We start from the raw sequence: 14525 nt of genomic DNA, 5'->3' as shown, positions 1-14525 counted from the left end.
TGTCCTGTGTAAACTTTGCCCAATACAAAGCTTAACTTGGGGCTGTTCAGCTGCTATACAGATTAGAAGATTTTGGGATACTCACTCAGAGAACATTGAGAGGGAAGAGCTCTCCTCTCAGTGAACAAATGGCCTAAGATCAATGTTTTTAAAGAACACGTGTTTATAACATGGATGCTTAACCTCCAGCAAGTTCATCATTGGAGGGAGCATTGGTCACATTTGCCAAAAATCCAGAAACAGAACTTATATTTATGGCTTGCAATGTAGTCAGGGAGCAGGAGTGCCATGGGACTGGTCTATCACTGGGTCCTGGTGACACAGTACATGCAGTATGGGGACAGTCAGTGAACCAGTGGACAGAGAATACATGCCTGCAAGCTGTGGTCCCCTATAACCATCATGAGTAAGCTGCCCCTAAAGCCATAGCAAAGGGAGCTGGGGCAGGCTACAGCGTAAGATCTCTGGCCACCAGGAAATTCCTGGGCACCTCATCTGCTAGATTTCAGAATTGCCATAATCCTGATGCCCCATTTACTCTCTTTAGCTGTAATCTCACCACTTCTGTTTCAGACATTTAATAGCAGCTAGCATCTTTGAAACCTAGTATCTGTTCATCGTGTCTCCAGACCTCTGTGCATGTAGATGTGTCCTCAGTGAGACTCCTTCTGTGATACACGTGTGGCAAAGCTAACCTGTCCTTGATGCTAATGTCTTTGCTGTGCTAGATCCAACATTAAAAGCAGTGCAGGAACTGAGAACAGGTGGAAACAGAGAGGCCCCTGCCTAGCATAATGGGGTTCAGCCCTTCTGCAGTCCCTACTCTGAGGACTGCCTCAGTGCTACCTAAAGACTTTCTTTAGCTTGTTTTCTTGGTCCAAGAAGGGCCAAGAATTGAAGCAAAGGCATGAATCACACTGGCTTCCTCTCCCTGCCACCGTAGGTCTGCACCCTAGAACTCTCAAACACAACAGGCTTTGTGCTTCCCACAGTGTGGTCATGGGGGCCATGGCAACACTATCCAAGCCTGGCCTGCCCAGATCTTGAGCCTAGCCTTGTCACATGAGTCAAGCTGCAAGCAAACAGCCAGCAAAGGGCCACTGCCCACATCCTGACAGAGTTCGAGGGGCGAATAGGAAGGGAGGCAGCGTGGAGGCAGCACAGGTGGACAATTGTTAATTTTATCAGCACTGCAATTAATTATGACGACTATTCCGGGAGCTGTAGAGAGCTGAGATAGGGCTGATTTGCCCTTCCTCCCACCCTTTTGGGTTTGCTTCCAGATAAGTCTGTATATACAGCCCTGCCAGCATTAATCAGCCACATGCAGCTACATGCAGACCTTACATTCAGCTGAGAAGCCCCTGAGAAGGTGGAATGGCTACCTACCCCATGTTGGCCTCCCCAGGCCTACCTGCATCAGAACACCCTGCTTTTGTATTTTGAGCATTGGAGAGCACCTCAGGTGATGGAGCTGAAGGCGCTCCTCCTTACAGCAGCAGCTAGACTTTGCCTTGAGACCCCTAGGATCCAAGGGAACATGGAACCCCAGAATTTGATTAGTGTTGCACAGTCTCGGTCTCTCCAGCTGTTCTCTTCTGTAACTCATGAAGGAGCTTAGTCTAATCAGTGACTACGGGTCTTACCCCTGCTGACAGAGGCCTCTTCCTTGCCTCTTAACAGTCTTGGCGTTAGAGGTCTACACAAGATCTCCTGGTATTCAGTGTACCCAGGAGACTGAACTCCCACATCTACAGACTCACCGGGAAGTCACCTACAATCCCCAGACCCAGAGCTCAGTTTTTCTACTAGACTCTGTGCCTGGTCTAGTGGTAGAGCATCCAACAAGGTTTCCAGGACAGCAGGGTGTCCAGGGACAGTGACCTGTGGTTGGGAACCGTGTCAGAGCTGTTGTCAGACATGCGATGATGACTTGTATGAGCATGCTGAGAACAAGGCATGCTGATGCACACTCCAGTTCCAACAATTTGGAAGTAGAGGTAAGAGGATCGGGAGTTCAAGGTCATCCTTGATGTGTCCCCAGTGAGACTCCTGTGAGAACAAGAAGACTCTGTGGTCTCATCTTGCCTTCCACAACACTGCTCAGCGTGGTGTGCTGACATGTGTGCCTAGAGTGAGATGCTCCCTCTGACTCACAACCCACTGGGTGGACTGAGGAGTGCTTGAACAAGGTCATTGTCACTGGTGTACAGAAATAGGATCGGCCTTTGGACATTTGCTCTTTCTGAAGAAGAACATGTGGGAGATTTTTATTTGTTAAAGTGATAGTGCTACATGAATGAATTACACAGACTTTGTTTTTTAGCATAATTTGAGGTAAATTTAATTAAGTAAAGTGATAATCTTAGAGAAACATGGGTCACAAGCCACAGTCTCTGTGAAGGACACATGCATCACATGGGATCTGCCAGCCTTAGATGGTTGAGATCTGGAGAGATGCTAGTGCCTCAGCAGATGGGAATGGGGCCGGGCCTGTTGGTGGCATGAGCCTTTTCCCACAGTTACCAGCCAATAGGTGACCCGACAGCCACAGGCTGAAATGTGAGTCACACTCTTTTCTCAGCTCAAGTCAGCAGAAGCACATGCGCAGAAGCATGACGCTCTGGAACTGACCTGGGAAAACATGGTGCACTTTGAAAGAAAGTCTTATGGTCAGAAAACCATGTAGAGTGTGGCTGTTCTGGGACAGGCTCTCCCCAAGCCAGGTCTACATGGAATTCACTCTGCAGCAGTCTGGCAAGTGTGCCATGTATAGTGGGGGATGGTGAGTTGCTAGGTCCCCTAGGATGGCAGGAACATGAGGCAGGTAGCCTTTCCACAAGCTCAGATCTTGAGCACAGAGGCCTCTGGTGAGTAAGGGGTATATAGGAACCAGCCAACCTGACCTAGGCAATATATAGGTACATATAAGGAAAACTAATTTTGATGGGGACACTTAAGTTTCAAGTTAGGCTTTATATTCTAGAAAGCTCTCTGTGTGCATTCTTTCCTGGATAGCAGCACACCCATTCAGAGCTTGGAGGGTTGCTAGAACCAAAGTGTAGTTAACACTTTGTTCCTGTGTCTCCACAGCTACCCGTACAGTGAGGACTCCAGCCAGGGAGAACAGTACATGAACACAAGATGCCCTGCTTGGTGTGATCGAATCCTCATGTCCCTGTCTGCCAAGGAGCTGGTTCTTAAGGTAAGAGGGAGCCATGGGCTAACCAAGGGCAAGGACCAGCCTGGGGACATTTACATAGAGCACTCAGTTGATTGTAGGATAAGTGGAAGAGAAATGCTTAGTCACCTCAGCTAACACTTAGGTACAGGCAGGTGCCACTGTCATCTTTCTTAGAAGCACAGAGACCCTGGTCACAGCAAGGTCTAACAGTAATTTGTTGTGTAGTGTTCTGTGGAACTCTTGGGTGGGTTCGTGGGAGCACCTACAGGTTATATAAAACCAAAAACAGTACTGTGCCAGCCAGCAGAATGAGGCTGAGGGAGGGTTTTCAGATTTCCTATTATTTTCAGTTCCCAGATTTTATATGTAATTTGCATGTTTTGAAAAGTATCATCATCTGAATTATCTCTCAGCCCCATCCATGCAGATCTAACAGTGAGAAGGGCAGAGTCATGCAGGAGCAGCGGTTGGAACAGTATATGTAGAGCCACGGTTAGACTGAGGTGTGGGCCCTTGGTCAGGAGGTGGAAGAAGTGCCAACAGTAGGCTGGGGTATGTGCGTGCTCTGCTGCTCCATCCCTACTGCTGCAGCCTGTGGGGAGGAGCAGCTCCTTTCCTGGATTCCCACCTGCACAACATACACACACACAGACACACACACACACACACACACACACACACACATACACACACATCCCTCAAGAACTCCTTTCTAGATTGTGAGATAGGCCTGCCATCCTCTACCTAAGGCTCTGCTGGTCTTCACTGTGTAGCCACTGTCCCACAGATGCTAGACTTTTCACAACTCCTAAGCTCCAGAGCATGCTGGGTACAGATGGTGTTCAGGCCTTGGCCATGGAGAGGGGTTTTCAGGCAGGAATGCCAGACCAAGGAAGGATATTAGCCAGAAGCTTCAGTCTTGACACACAACTCTACCTTCTAGCCTCGTGAATGGGGCATGTGCTCCAGCGTGATGCTATCTCTGAGGAAAGCCCACTCGGGAACTTGGAGCTACATTATCTGTGACCTGGGCCTACTCATTGGCTCCCTTGAGACAGAAGTAAAAGAATTAAGCAGTCTTAGCCTCTCCATGGGACTGAGGTAGACAGAAATGATGTCATCCACCAGTTAAGATTATAAAAAGTGGAGCTTGTGGTAAGGTCCCTAAGATAAGCACTTAAATTAGTGACCAGAAGGCTTCCAGGAGCCTGTCTACAGCTCCTGGAGGGCAACATGCCCTTACATCTATGCATCTCTAGACCCAGGATTCATACTTCAGAGCCACGGTGGCCGACCACACCCTGGCCTTTATCAGTGAGAATAAAGCTTTCAGGGGTTCTGCCTGCAGAGGCTGGAGTCTCGTGGACCCACAGTGAGCTCCCTCAGAGCACCTCAGGTAGCCTCCCCACTGCCATCCATCATGCCATGCGCTGGTGCCCTCATCATGTTCTGTTCTGCTTTCTGAGCCCTAAAACCAGGCGGCAGGGTGCCTGCGAGCCTCGGTGACGAATGCTCAGCGAGCTGTGCCTGTGTCCTGTCTGAGCGCCTCTGTAATTTGTTTATCTGTCCAAAGACTATGCAGCTGAAAACCCACGAATTTATGCTGCCTTTGTAATTTACCATGCAGCATTTGATGGATGTTTCCCCACTTCCGAGGAGTCGTCCACATGCTCCTGAAAGATGGGCGAGTGTTCATGCATGCGGTTCTGAAGGTTATGTTTTCATACTTTCTGGCAGGCGACCATGCTGGAAAAAGTAAATCTGACCTTAAGCTTCCTACTGCATTAAAGATAAGTCAGTTTTAACTTTATCATCATAGACGTTTCAGCTGCAGGTATGCAACTACAGTCTGGTCAGACTTGACTGACGGATTAGCATTGACAAAACCTGTCTTCAAACCCAAAGCCAGGGTCTGCCAGCAAGTGCTTGGAACAGTTAATTAATATGCATACGTGGCTTTACACAGCATGCTCTAGGTTAATAAAGCAGGCTTTCAGAAGCAAGAGTAAATAGGGGAAATGGGAAACAGATGAGCTACTCACAGAAGGACACGCCCTTAAAGGAAAGCTCTGGTGGCACTAACTGCAGGGCCTGGGGCTCTGTGCTGACTGGTGAGTAGGCACAGTAGATCTGGGGGAGTCCTGACCTCTAGGCTGACATGCCCCCCATTTCTCTAGAAGCAGGGTCCCTCTCAGCAGAAGAGCCAACAACATGCTGAGATGTATTAAGGCCCCCAGGCCTTCCTTCAACCTCTCTGATCCCAAGGATACCCTGAAGCCCCTGCCTATCCCTCCTGGCAGGACCACAGATTGCCTCATCCTTCCTACACCCCCCTCTCTCTGTTTGCTTCCAGTCAGAGAGCGAGGAGAAGGTTGCCACCTACGACCACATCGGGCCTAATGTCTGCATGGGAGACCACAAGGTGACTTGTGCAGTGTTTCTGGGGCCCAAGGGCTGAACTCATGTGAGTGGGGAGGGAGTGGGGGGGGGGTCGTTTCCTTTAGACTGGCTTTACCAAGCAAGCAAAGTTGGTCTGAGTTAATTTGGCTTTAATAAAATACCAAAGGATGGGTGGATGATAAGCACGAGAAGAAATTATCAGTCATAAGAGAAGAGAATCTCACTGTGTGTAAGACATCAGGCCTTGGTTGTGTTCAGCTGTTTCTTCAGTATACATTGGGACCATGCTCCTGGCTTCCCTGTGCTGAGCTCACATCTGTGAGAGTGTGGTAGTGCATGTCTCACAGACCAAGAGTGCATTGACCATACACAGACACTGCCCCTGAACCCAGAGTGGCCCACAGTCTCCAATGACACCGAGGCCAGGTGGACAGATCTTGGCCAAATTAGATAAATCCACATCCTCCAATATCCCAGGCTCTGAGCTAGGGACATACAAATGCTAGTCATGGGTGCACATGGCCCTTGGCATTTGGTGCTTTCTCTGTAATTCCCTACACAGATTCCTATCTAGAACCCTACCCTCCTTACAAGCTCAAAGAGGTCATATGGGTCCTTTCGTGGCCCAGGCTAACCATCTCAGTCTGTGCTGTGTACACATGTGCTTCACTCCACTGGACTCAGATCCAGATGCTCAGGAAACGCCAGGGCCCAGAGTCTGGGAACAGTGGGGAGCAACCTGGGCATTCTGACCTTCCTCTTTTCTCCCACTGCAGCCGGTGTTCCTGGCCTTCCGAATCGCACCTGGGGCAGGTAAACCTCACGCCCATGTACACAAGTGTTGTGTCGTGCAGTGACGTGGTGGTAAATATGGCTCCTCCTTGCTCTCCTTTCTGCAGCTTTTCCTGGTGTGTTTGGTCCTTTAACAAATTACTAATTCCACTCCAGGGAAGAGGTGCCAGCGCCATGAGAGGATCCTCGAGAGGCCTCCCAGTAGCAGTGTATGAACTCATCCTAACAGCTGCATCGGAACCCGCCCAAGCATCACCTGCTAGACGGCCGGCCCCACACTTCGCTTCAGCCTCCGGACCTCCGGAAAGCCTCACATACCTCACTGTCGTGTCTGTCACGTGACATTGTAGACATATTGGGTTTAATCAAGCCACAGTCCTATTGCCAAAACTCTAACAGACAGCAGAGCGCCTGTATTTTAGACTTCACAGTTTTCCATTTTTAACGATTGTCTGTGGAGGAAGCTTCTCCATTTAGAGCCCCAGGTGTCCAGCGTCCCTCTCTGCCAGGAGGAGTGTGCCGGGCACTAGCCTAGGCAGCAAGGCTGCCGTGTGTGCTCAAGCCCGAAGCCACGAGGTCTGACTCTACTGCCATGTTCCGTGGCGTGAGAATCACACTGCAGCTGCTTTCCATTTTTATATATAAATACATATAAATATATACTTTTTAAAAATAATTTATAAATCTTACCAAAACTTATGCTGAATCTACTTTCCAGTATGAGTGCACGAGTGTCCGAGGCAGGCAGCACCCCGGTCTAGTGGGATGGCCAGTCCATCAGCAGGCAGCACCTGTCCAGACAAGGCCCAGCAGGTGCCCAGGGCGAGGGGCCCTTGCCTGCCCGAGCAGCTTGTCACTCGTCTGCCTTTTTCTGTGTAATATTAAGAACTGAATGTGAAGTTTATAGCTAGCCTGGGTGTACCTTTTAAGAATTTTGTAAACCGTTTTGTCTGTCTTTTGTTACCGTTTTATGGTGCCAAGTAGCCTACATTAAAACCATAATCTTGTGGGAGAATTAGAAGTAGCCTCGTCCACTTCCCACAGATTGCTTTTAGCATGGGCTGTGTGTAAACCTGGCAGAGAAGCGATGGGTGACGCTAGGCACAGCCTGTGGTGGCCTGGACTCGCACCCAGCACTGAGAACCACAGAAGGCGGCTGCGGAGCCTGCTGAGGAAACACAGCGTGCTTTTATTGATTTACTTCTGAACACTACAGTTCCTGGATGGGGCGGAGGCGCGAGCTAATGTCAGTTTCCCTAGAAATCACTCAAGGCTGGCCTGTGTCCTTGATGCCAGGGTCGGGTCTGTGACTGCCATGGTCGCTGCTTGCCAATGTGCCGTGTCCGCAGCGGTTGTCCGTGGATTCCATCTGTGGGTCCTTCCTGTGAAGGCCTCTGGAAGTGACTGCTCGGTTCCTAAGCAATAAAATTGATCTTGGTGAAAACAGTTCCTGCTGCTTTGTCTCCTGGCTTCCCTCTTCCCGTGCCTTTGAAATGCTAAGTGCCAGGAGTGGCCTCCTTTGTGCCCTGTTTGCTCTGGCCCTTTCTGGTGCTGGGAATTTCGGGTCCATTCTGCCACAAGGCACCAAGCCCTCAGAAAAATCACCTCTAGGACTTTTTTTTTTTTTTTTTTTTTTTTTTTTTACTGTAGTGGGAAAAGTCTTTTCCCTCATTCTATTAAATGGAATTATACAAAAGCTTTTCTTTTGCTTTGCTCAAAACCTTTATCAAAATCTCTCTGCTCTGAGCTTTGGCAGAGAAACCACACAGAAACAACACACTGCCCTATTTAAGGGGAAGGGGGATCTAGCTTTTAAAGAAAGTCAGTGACTCCAGAAGCATTTGATGAGTTGGTGATGGAAACACACTAGACAAAGAGTTAGGCTTTTCATGGTTCCAGTAAATATTTTTAAAACCCCACAGAGAGAAGGCTTGCCGCCGTCTTTAGCTAACGTGGAAATTGCACATTACCTTCACCAAATTAAGGTGCAGCTGTAGCTTGCGGAGTGGTTTGTGTGAGGCGGAAGATGGGGTTTTATGCCTTGAAAGGTCTGAGGGTGGACAGGGCACCAGGCTCTTAGCTGCCTGGGCATGAGTCGTGTCCACGGGTTTAGCTCAGGAAGAAGTGGCCCTGGCTGAGTGCCCTTCTGTCAGCCCTCTAAGAAACCAGTGGTGGGTGACAGGCTCAAGACTGACAAGATTCACATGATTTCTGCCGCCCTGCTTAAAACCAGGCTTTCTACCAAGGCTAGCCTGGGGCCAGGGAGGGTGCAGAGCCTCCGGCCTTACCATCCACAGCTGGAGTTTAGCAATTAAGTATATCCAAAATGTTTAGAATTCTTCGTAAACAGGATGATTATTACAAAATATCATTGGCAACTTTGATTTGAACATGGGTGCATAGTAACAGCACACTCATTGCCCCAGGTTGAGAAAAAGAAAATACTTTTTTAAAAAATTGTATGAGGGTGCTAGCTGCTCGCAACGGGACAAGCCTTGCTGAACTTAGGGTCTCCCTTCAAAAGTGTTAAAAGATATGCACAAAAAATAGAAATCATACCTGCTTTGGGGTCTCTTCCACCAAGTACCCTGCTAGCCTGGCTCCTCCAAGCACTGTGCTGCGGTGTCCTTCCCTTCCGCGGCTGAAGCTGCCTTCCCAAAGCCTGGGCATCCTCAGTCTCTCCACCTCTGCGCTCCTGTAAGCTGCCATCACGGTGCGCTCTACCTCTGAACCAAAACGCGCACACGGGCCCCAGGTAGTCATCAAGCACTGTCGCGCCCCCCTGAGCCAGGCTCTGGCGCCCACAGAGAGAACAGGCTAGGTGGGGCCAGCAGAGTCCTGCCCGCCCGCTGGTGCCAGCACGGAAGAAACACGATGTGCAGCCTTGGGAGCCACAGCTCCGACGGGGACGTGTTAAATAATTTATTGATTATACAAAGTGATCGGCCCAAACCCCGCACTCCGCGCCTCACGCCGAGGCCGCGCCAACATCCGCTTTATAACTTATTCTGTAAAAATATATATACACACTGCGGCTGGGCGGCTGGCGTCGGGGCATGCCGCGAGCCCCGGTTCTCGGGTTCTCCGGCCTGGCCGCATTCTCACAAGGCGTCCCCCGCGCTGCCGCCACACGGGCTAACAAGCGCCAAGTTCGAGGGTTTGTGCTTTTTGAGTAGCCGCGTGATCTTCTCGTCATCGGAGTTGGGGTCCAGGGGCCGGTTGTATTCGTCATCGTCCTCCGCGTCTGAGCCACCCACCTTCAGCTTCTCGGCATCCGAGTCCTGCTTCTTTTTAGCCGACGCCATCTCCGCTGCGTGTCGCTTGCGCCACTTGGTCCGCCGATTCTGGAACCACACCTGGGGGGGTTGGGGGAGGGATCATCAGGCGGGCACCGAGGCTCGCCTTACCCGACTAGCACTCCGGACCCGCTAGGAGCCAGCGCTTTCCGCGGTCCGGCCCGCAGCCGAACCGCTGCTCGCCCGCCATTCGCAGGACGCGGGCTCCGGGTCCCGCCTCAATATTGCTGGACCCCGGCCCATCTCGAGCTCACCTTCACCTGGCTCTCGGTCATGCCCAGAGAGTAGGCAAGCCGCGCGCGCTCTGGGCCTGCCAAGTACTTGGTCTGCTCGAAAGTCTTCTCCAGCGCGAAGATCTGCTGGCCGGAGAAAGTCGGCCGCGAGTGTTTCTTCTTGCCATCCTTATCCAGGACCCCGCCGGCTTGGGCTGCGAAGAAGAGCCGGTGAGCGCAGTCCAAGGCCCGCGCCCAGCCCCTGTCCTTACCGAATCCCATGCGGGCCACTTACCCGAGCCGGCCAGGCGCGGGTCCCTCCAGGGAGAGCCCTGCACCACTCCGGGCCAGAAGATGGGTGGGCGCCCAGGCAGTTCCGCCAGCGGCTTGGGGTAGCCCCGAGCCACGGCCGCTGCGGGCCCGAAGTAGACACCTGCGGACGAGGCGAGCCCGTTGAGACGGGGCAGACTTCCTAGGAGGCCGCCACCAGCTGCTCCTACAGGTCGTCCCAGGATGTCGCTGATCCCGTGAGGAGTGCCTAGAGGCAACTGCGCGCCAAGGCTGCCTAAGGCGGGTGTCTTGAAGCCCGCCGGGCCCTGCAGCGCGTAGGGGAACAGCGACGTCTTCATCTCAGCCATGTTGTGCAGCGCGGCTAAAGGCGCGCTGCTCAGCACAAACGCGCCCGGGCGGTTAGCGTCCATGGGCGCCGCCGCCTCCGATCCTGGCGCCCATCCGGGCCCCGCTGCCACCGCCCGCGCCCGCCGGCTCGGGAAGTTTGCGCGCGGCGCCGATGGGCGCCGGTTGCACTGGGACGCGTAGAAAGCGTTTTAGGCGGACGCCGACGGTCCCCGCGGGAAAGCGAGAGAACCGACGGCTGCGTTGAGGAATGGGCGGCGGTCAGAGAGAAAGCGGGGATACTAGGGGCAGCGGCGGCGGCGGCGGTGGCGGCTCCGGGGCAGGTCGGAGCGGCACCGCGCGGGATGGACGCACTGATAACCGCGGGGCCTGGGCGCGGCGCGCGCGCTGATTGGCTGTGGGCACTGGCGACCAGGCCATTGGCCAGCGTCCGGCCCGTCTGCGCGCGCCCCCGCCGGCCATGCACTCCATGAAGGGCCCATTAGCTAGGCAGGTGCCTCCGGGGCTGTAAATTTGCCCCCTGATTTATCTCCCTAGGGATGAAATAAATCCCGTTGGATGGGAGTTTAGTTAGGCAAAGGTTTTAATGGGAAAATCAGGAAAAAATACGAGAACATATTTTATCGACCCAAAGAATGTAGATTTCAAGATCCACTCTGCAGCTCAAGCTCAGTACGCTTAATTCAGGGAAGAGCATGCGAAGGCTGGACGCCACAAGTCAGGGAACTCCATCCTGGACCAGGACCCAATCCCCGTACTGGGCCTTCCCAGTTCGTGGTAGTGTGAGCTGTTGTGAACGTGTGGGTATCACTTTTCTGGGTGGATTCCGAACGAAAAAGAGTGAAGTCTAGGGGCCAAATAGATTTGGCTCCCTCGGATCTGCCAAAATTCTCCAACAGATGGCTCCAGACAATATGGGGGCAACCCACAGGCAGAGCCTGTTGCAGCATGCTGCCCTGCCTCGCGGTCCTGAAATTCTTAAGGTTGAGTTGGAGTATCTGGGAGTTTTATGCGTATTACGCATTCACCGAGAATATTGCCTGAGCCCAGACTTTGAGGCCCAGGACCAGAATTCACCTGCTCACTTTCTGAAGAGCTGGGGCTCAGGCAGCAAGGAGGCCCAGAATGCAGTGGGTTTTGGAATTCAAGAACCAATGAAAGGATCACCACACCCACTGACTTCAGCTGGGTGTGCCCTTGCAGTCTAGAGTGCAGTGTAAGGTTATAGCCCGGCCTGGAGAGCCCGCTAGGCCCTAATTCCTTTTCTAGCACAGGGGCCTCTCACTCCATAGAACTGCTGGGCAGATACTGAGATTGCAACCGGCTAGAGCGGCACAAGGCAGGATCTGAGAAGGAAGCACGCTGGTGCTTATTTCTTTCCTCTTGGGCAGTGCTTACTGTTAACCTCACGATACCTGGTATTGATTGTGATACAACCTGTGGAAACAAAATCTACTGTTTCCCGTCCTAGCGATCTAGGCAGAGGCCCTGTGCAGTTTGTTAATAACGACTTTCCCCCTTTGCTCTGGTCTCCAAGGTTTTTTGTCTTACGGGACAAAAGTGATCCTTTTGGCTCCATGTAGGGGCCTAATGTCCATTCCTGCTGGTCCTCTTAGAAGTTCAGTTTCGTTTTTTAACAGTTAGTGTCGGGGTCTTTACGCCACGGGTCTCCACCAGGTCAAGACTTGGAAAGAAGCCACTTTATGCCGGGAACTAGAAATAAGTGCTCTGGTCGCTTGCCCCTGACTCTGAAAGACCTTGCGCATGTGATCCTTAGTGGCCCCTGGCGCCTAAAGGGTTCAGTGTACTGGCTTCCTAGGCTGGAAGGATCGATTTGGGCGCGGCCAGCGATCAGCCTAAACGGAGCTGGGTCCAGTTCCTTCCAGCGCAAAGCACATCGCCCTTCGGACCTCTGGGCTACGGATGGTACCTAGGGTCTCTGGGCTGCTTCACTCAATCCCTTAGACCAGCCCCTGGTCTCGCTTTCGCTCCACTTCGATTATGACCTCTCCTATGCTCCGAGAATCTGGCTATCGGGAGAACAGTCCCCTGGTAGAGTATGGACTTTTCTGGGCTCCCGGGAGACCATGCGGGGTGCCAGGGGCTTCCGCTCTAAAGAAAAGGGACCCAGAGCAGTGAACAGCGTGGGGGTGGGGCGGGAAAACGCAAGGCGGGCGGAGTGGGAAGTCCTGAAACCTCCCACCTCACCGTGCCAAGCCGACAGACACCCGAACCGACTAGGAAGAGCGCCGGTCCTCGGAACATTTGTTCGGAGAGACGCACTGCGAGACAGGGTAGGTGTGCTCTGGCCTTTCACGGGCTCACAGAACTCGGGGCCGTGAGGCAGGAGTGCCGCACTTCGGCTGTTCTCACAGTCCTGTCCAGACCTCCTTAAATCGGGGGCAATCGAGAGATCTTCGGACGCTGTTCTCCTCCAGCGATCCTGGATCTGTGGTCACCTTCGGGCTCGCTCCGACTGCATCTGAAAACCCAGAGTCTAGGGAGCTGTAGCGTTTTGTGTGGATACTCATTGCCTTGCTCTCCTTGGGATCGGAGACTCCTCCGGGAGCAGCGAGGCCGGTATGCCGGCGGGACCGCGTACTAGAGGATAAAGGGAGTTGTAACGGTCTCTTCGGGCATTTTGTCCTGCCGAGAGCATCAGGAACATTGCCTATCCCTAAAGAGGCTGGCACTAAATCGCATTTCCCGAGCGCAGTCAGCAAGAACGGAGAAGCTAAATTGCACTTCCCCACAGAGTTTCCACTGGCGGGAGCTCCTTCTGCATCCCCAGGTTCTGCCCTCTGGGTTGAGCCAAAGGCTAGGTCCCCCTGGAGCATCCCCTCCCCAACTAGTCAGAAGGTGCTAGATCTTCCAGTCCTCCTATGGAGATGCGATCCTGGGGGCTCCTCCGCGTGGCTGCAGAGAGGTTTCGCCATCTCCTGGTCTTGAAGAAAATCTCTGTGGAGAAGGACTGCTGGCCAACTGAGCTGGGGTCAGAAGACCGTTTGTTCGCCATCCAGATCTTCACGTTGTGTGTATTTGTTGTGCGCCGTGTGTGTAGTGGTCCTGCCCTGGATGAGCGCCCTGAAGGTAACAGAATAAGGCTTCCGGTCTCCTATCCGCTTTGGGAGGAGCGAATGGAACTTTGTTAGGGAGTAGTGCGGGGCAGGGAGAATCGGCCACTAGAGTGAAAGAATATCTCCCAGAAGCCTCCTTGTCCGAGGATTCATGGGAGGGGACAGGTTATCACAGTGACTTGCAAGCTTGACCGGCGCCTAGATACTATAGACACTAACTGCGCCTTCACGCCCGAGTGAGACCCCAGTCCTCGAAGCTGTTAACTAGCGCTGCTCCAGCTGCTCAGCCCGGGGCTCGCTCGTCTCGGCAGCCCTGCAGTAGCTTTGCCCTTTACAGAGGTGTGAACGCTTCCCAAAATGTCTGCAAGTGACTCAACAGTTCTAGACTTGGGGCAGGCAGAGAAAAGGCAGCGCAAAACAATCACTGAGTCAGTACAGATGCCAAACTCCCGGACAGCATTCATCTGGCTCTGGATAAAAGGAAAGAGATGGGGTACAAAGGCCTAAACGTGAAGATCCCCTAAGACGGCACCCTGCTCTTGATGGTTTCTGGGAGTGTTCTTGGCTTGCTGGGAGCCAACAAATTGAGAAAATGGATGCTCCTTTCTCCAGCGCCCTCTAGTGTCCTCTAGTGTAGTAGGCCTACCCGCAAGAGCCGAGGACTCAGGAGTACTGAGAGGAGGGTGTTGGCCTAAGGGAGGGGGTGTAGGTCCTGGGGCACCTTTCATCTCTCACTTGCTCAGTTGCTGCCATCTGCTTTGACTCCCTTTCCAGTAGAGGCCAGTGTGGACCAGCCCGTGCTGCCTGCCCACTCTAGGTCCCTTGTGGATGCAGGGCCTGCGTTCTGTGTATTCTGCAACTGAATCAATGCCAGTAAATAAGCAAAACCTATGGCAGAACAGCGGGTCCCAAAGTGTTCCAGGGGTTG

The 14525-nt window shown here is 52.7% G+C and overlaps 2 protein-coding genes across 3 annotated transcripts in view; one reads left to right on the top strand and one right to left on the bottom strand.

Moving 5' to 3' along the window:
* The window catches only part of INPP5A (inositol polyphosphate-5-phosphatase A), a 173171-nt gene extending 166437 nt beyond the window's left edge, over positions 1-6734 (top strand). The window contains exons 13-16 of one of the 2 annotated variants that reach the window (XM_080910850.1): positions 3094-3205; positions 5538-5606; positions 6361-6397; positions 6533-6734. In XM_080910850.1, coding sequence (XP_080766976.1) covers positions 3094-3205; positions 5538-5606; positions 6361-6397; positions 6533-6591 — 277 coding nt within the window. In that variant the 3' untranslated portion in view covers positions 6592-6734. Of the gene's footprint in view, positions 1-3093; positions 3206-5537; positions 5607-6360; positions 6449-6532 lie in introns of both variants that reach the window. The other variant, XM_080910851.1, reaches the window with a different exon arrangement.
* Positions 6735-9477: 2743 nt separating this feature from the next.
* NKX6-2 (NK6 homeobox 2) lies at positions 9478-10585 on the bottom strand (the record flags this gene model as incomplete). The annotated part of the gene is made up of 3 exons (XM_080912681.1): positions 9478-9732; positions 9927-10099; positions 10180-10585. 3 exons carry the CDS (start codon positions 10583-10585, stop codon positions 9478-9480), a joined length of 834 nt encoding a protein of 277 aa, XP_080768807.1.
* Positions 10586-14525: the final 3940 nt, after the last annotated feature.

Source organism: Micromys minutus (assembly GCF_963924665.1).
Source record: "Micromys minutus genome assembly, chromosome: 2".
Classification (NCBI taxonomy): Eukaryota; Metazoa; Chordata; class Mammalia; order Rodentia; family Muridae; genus Micromys; species Micromys minutus.
The sequence above is the reverse complement of the archived record's forward strand: the minus strand, read 5'-3'. Positions and strand labels throughout refer to the sequence as shown.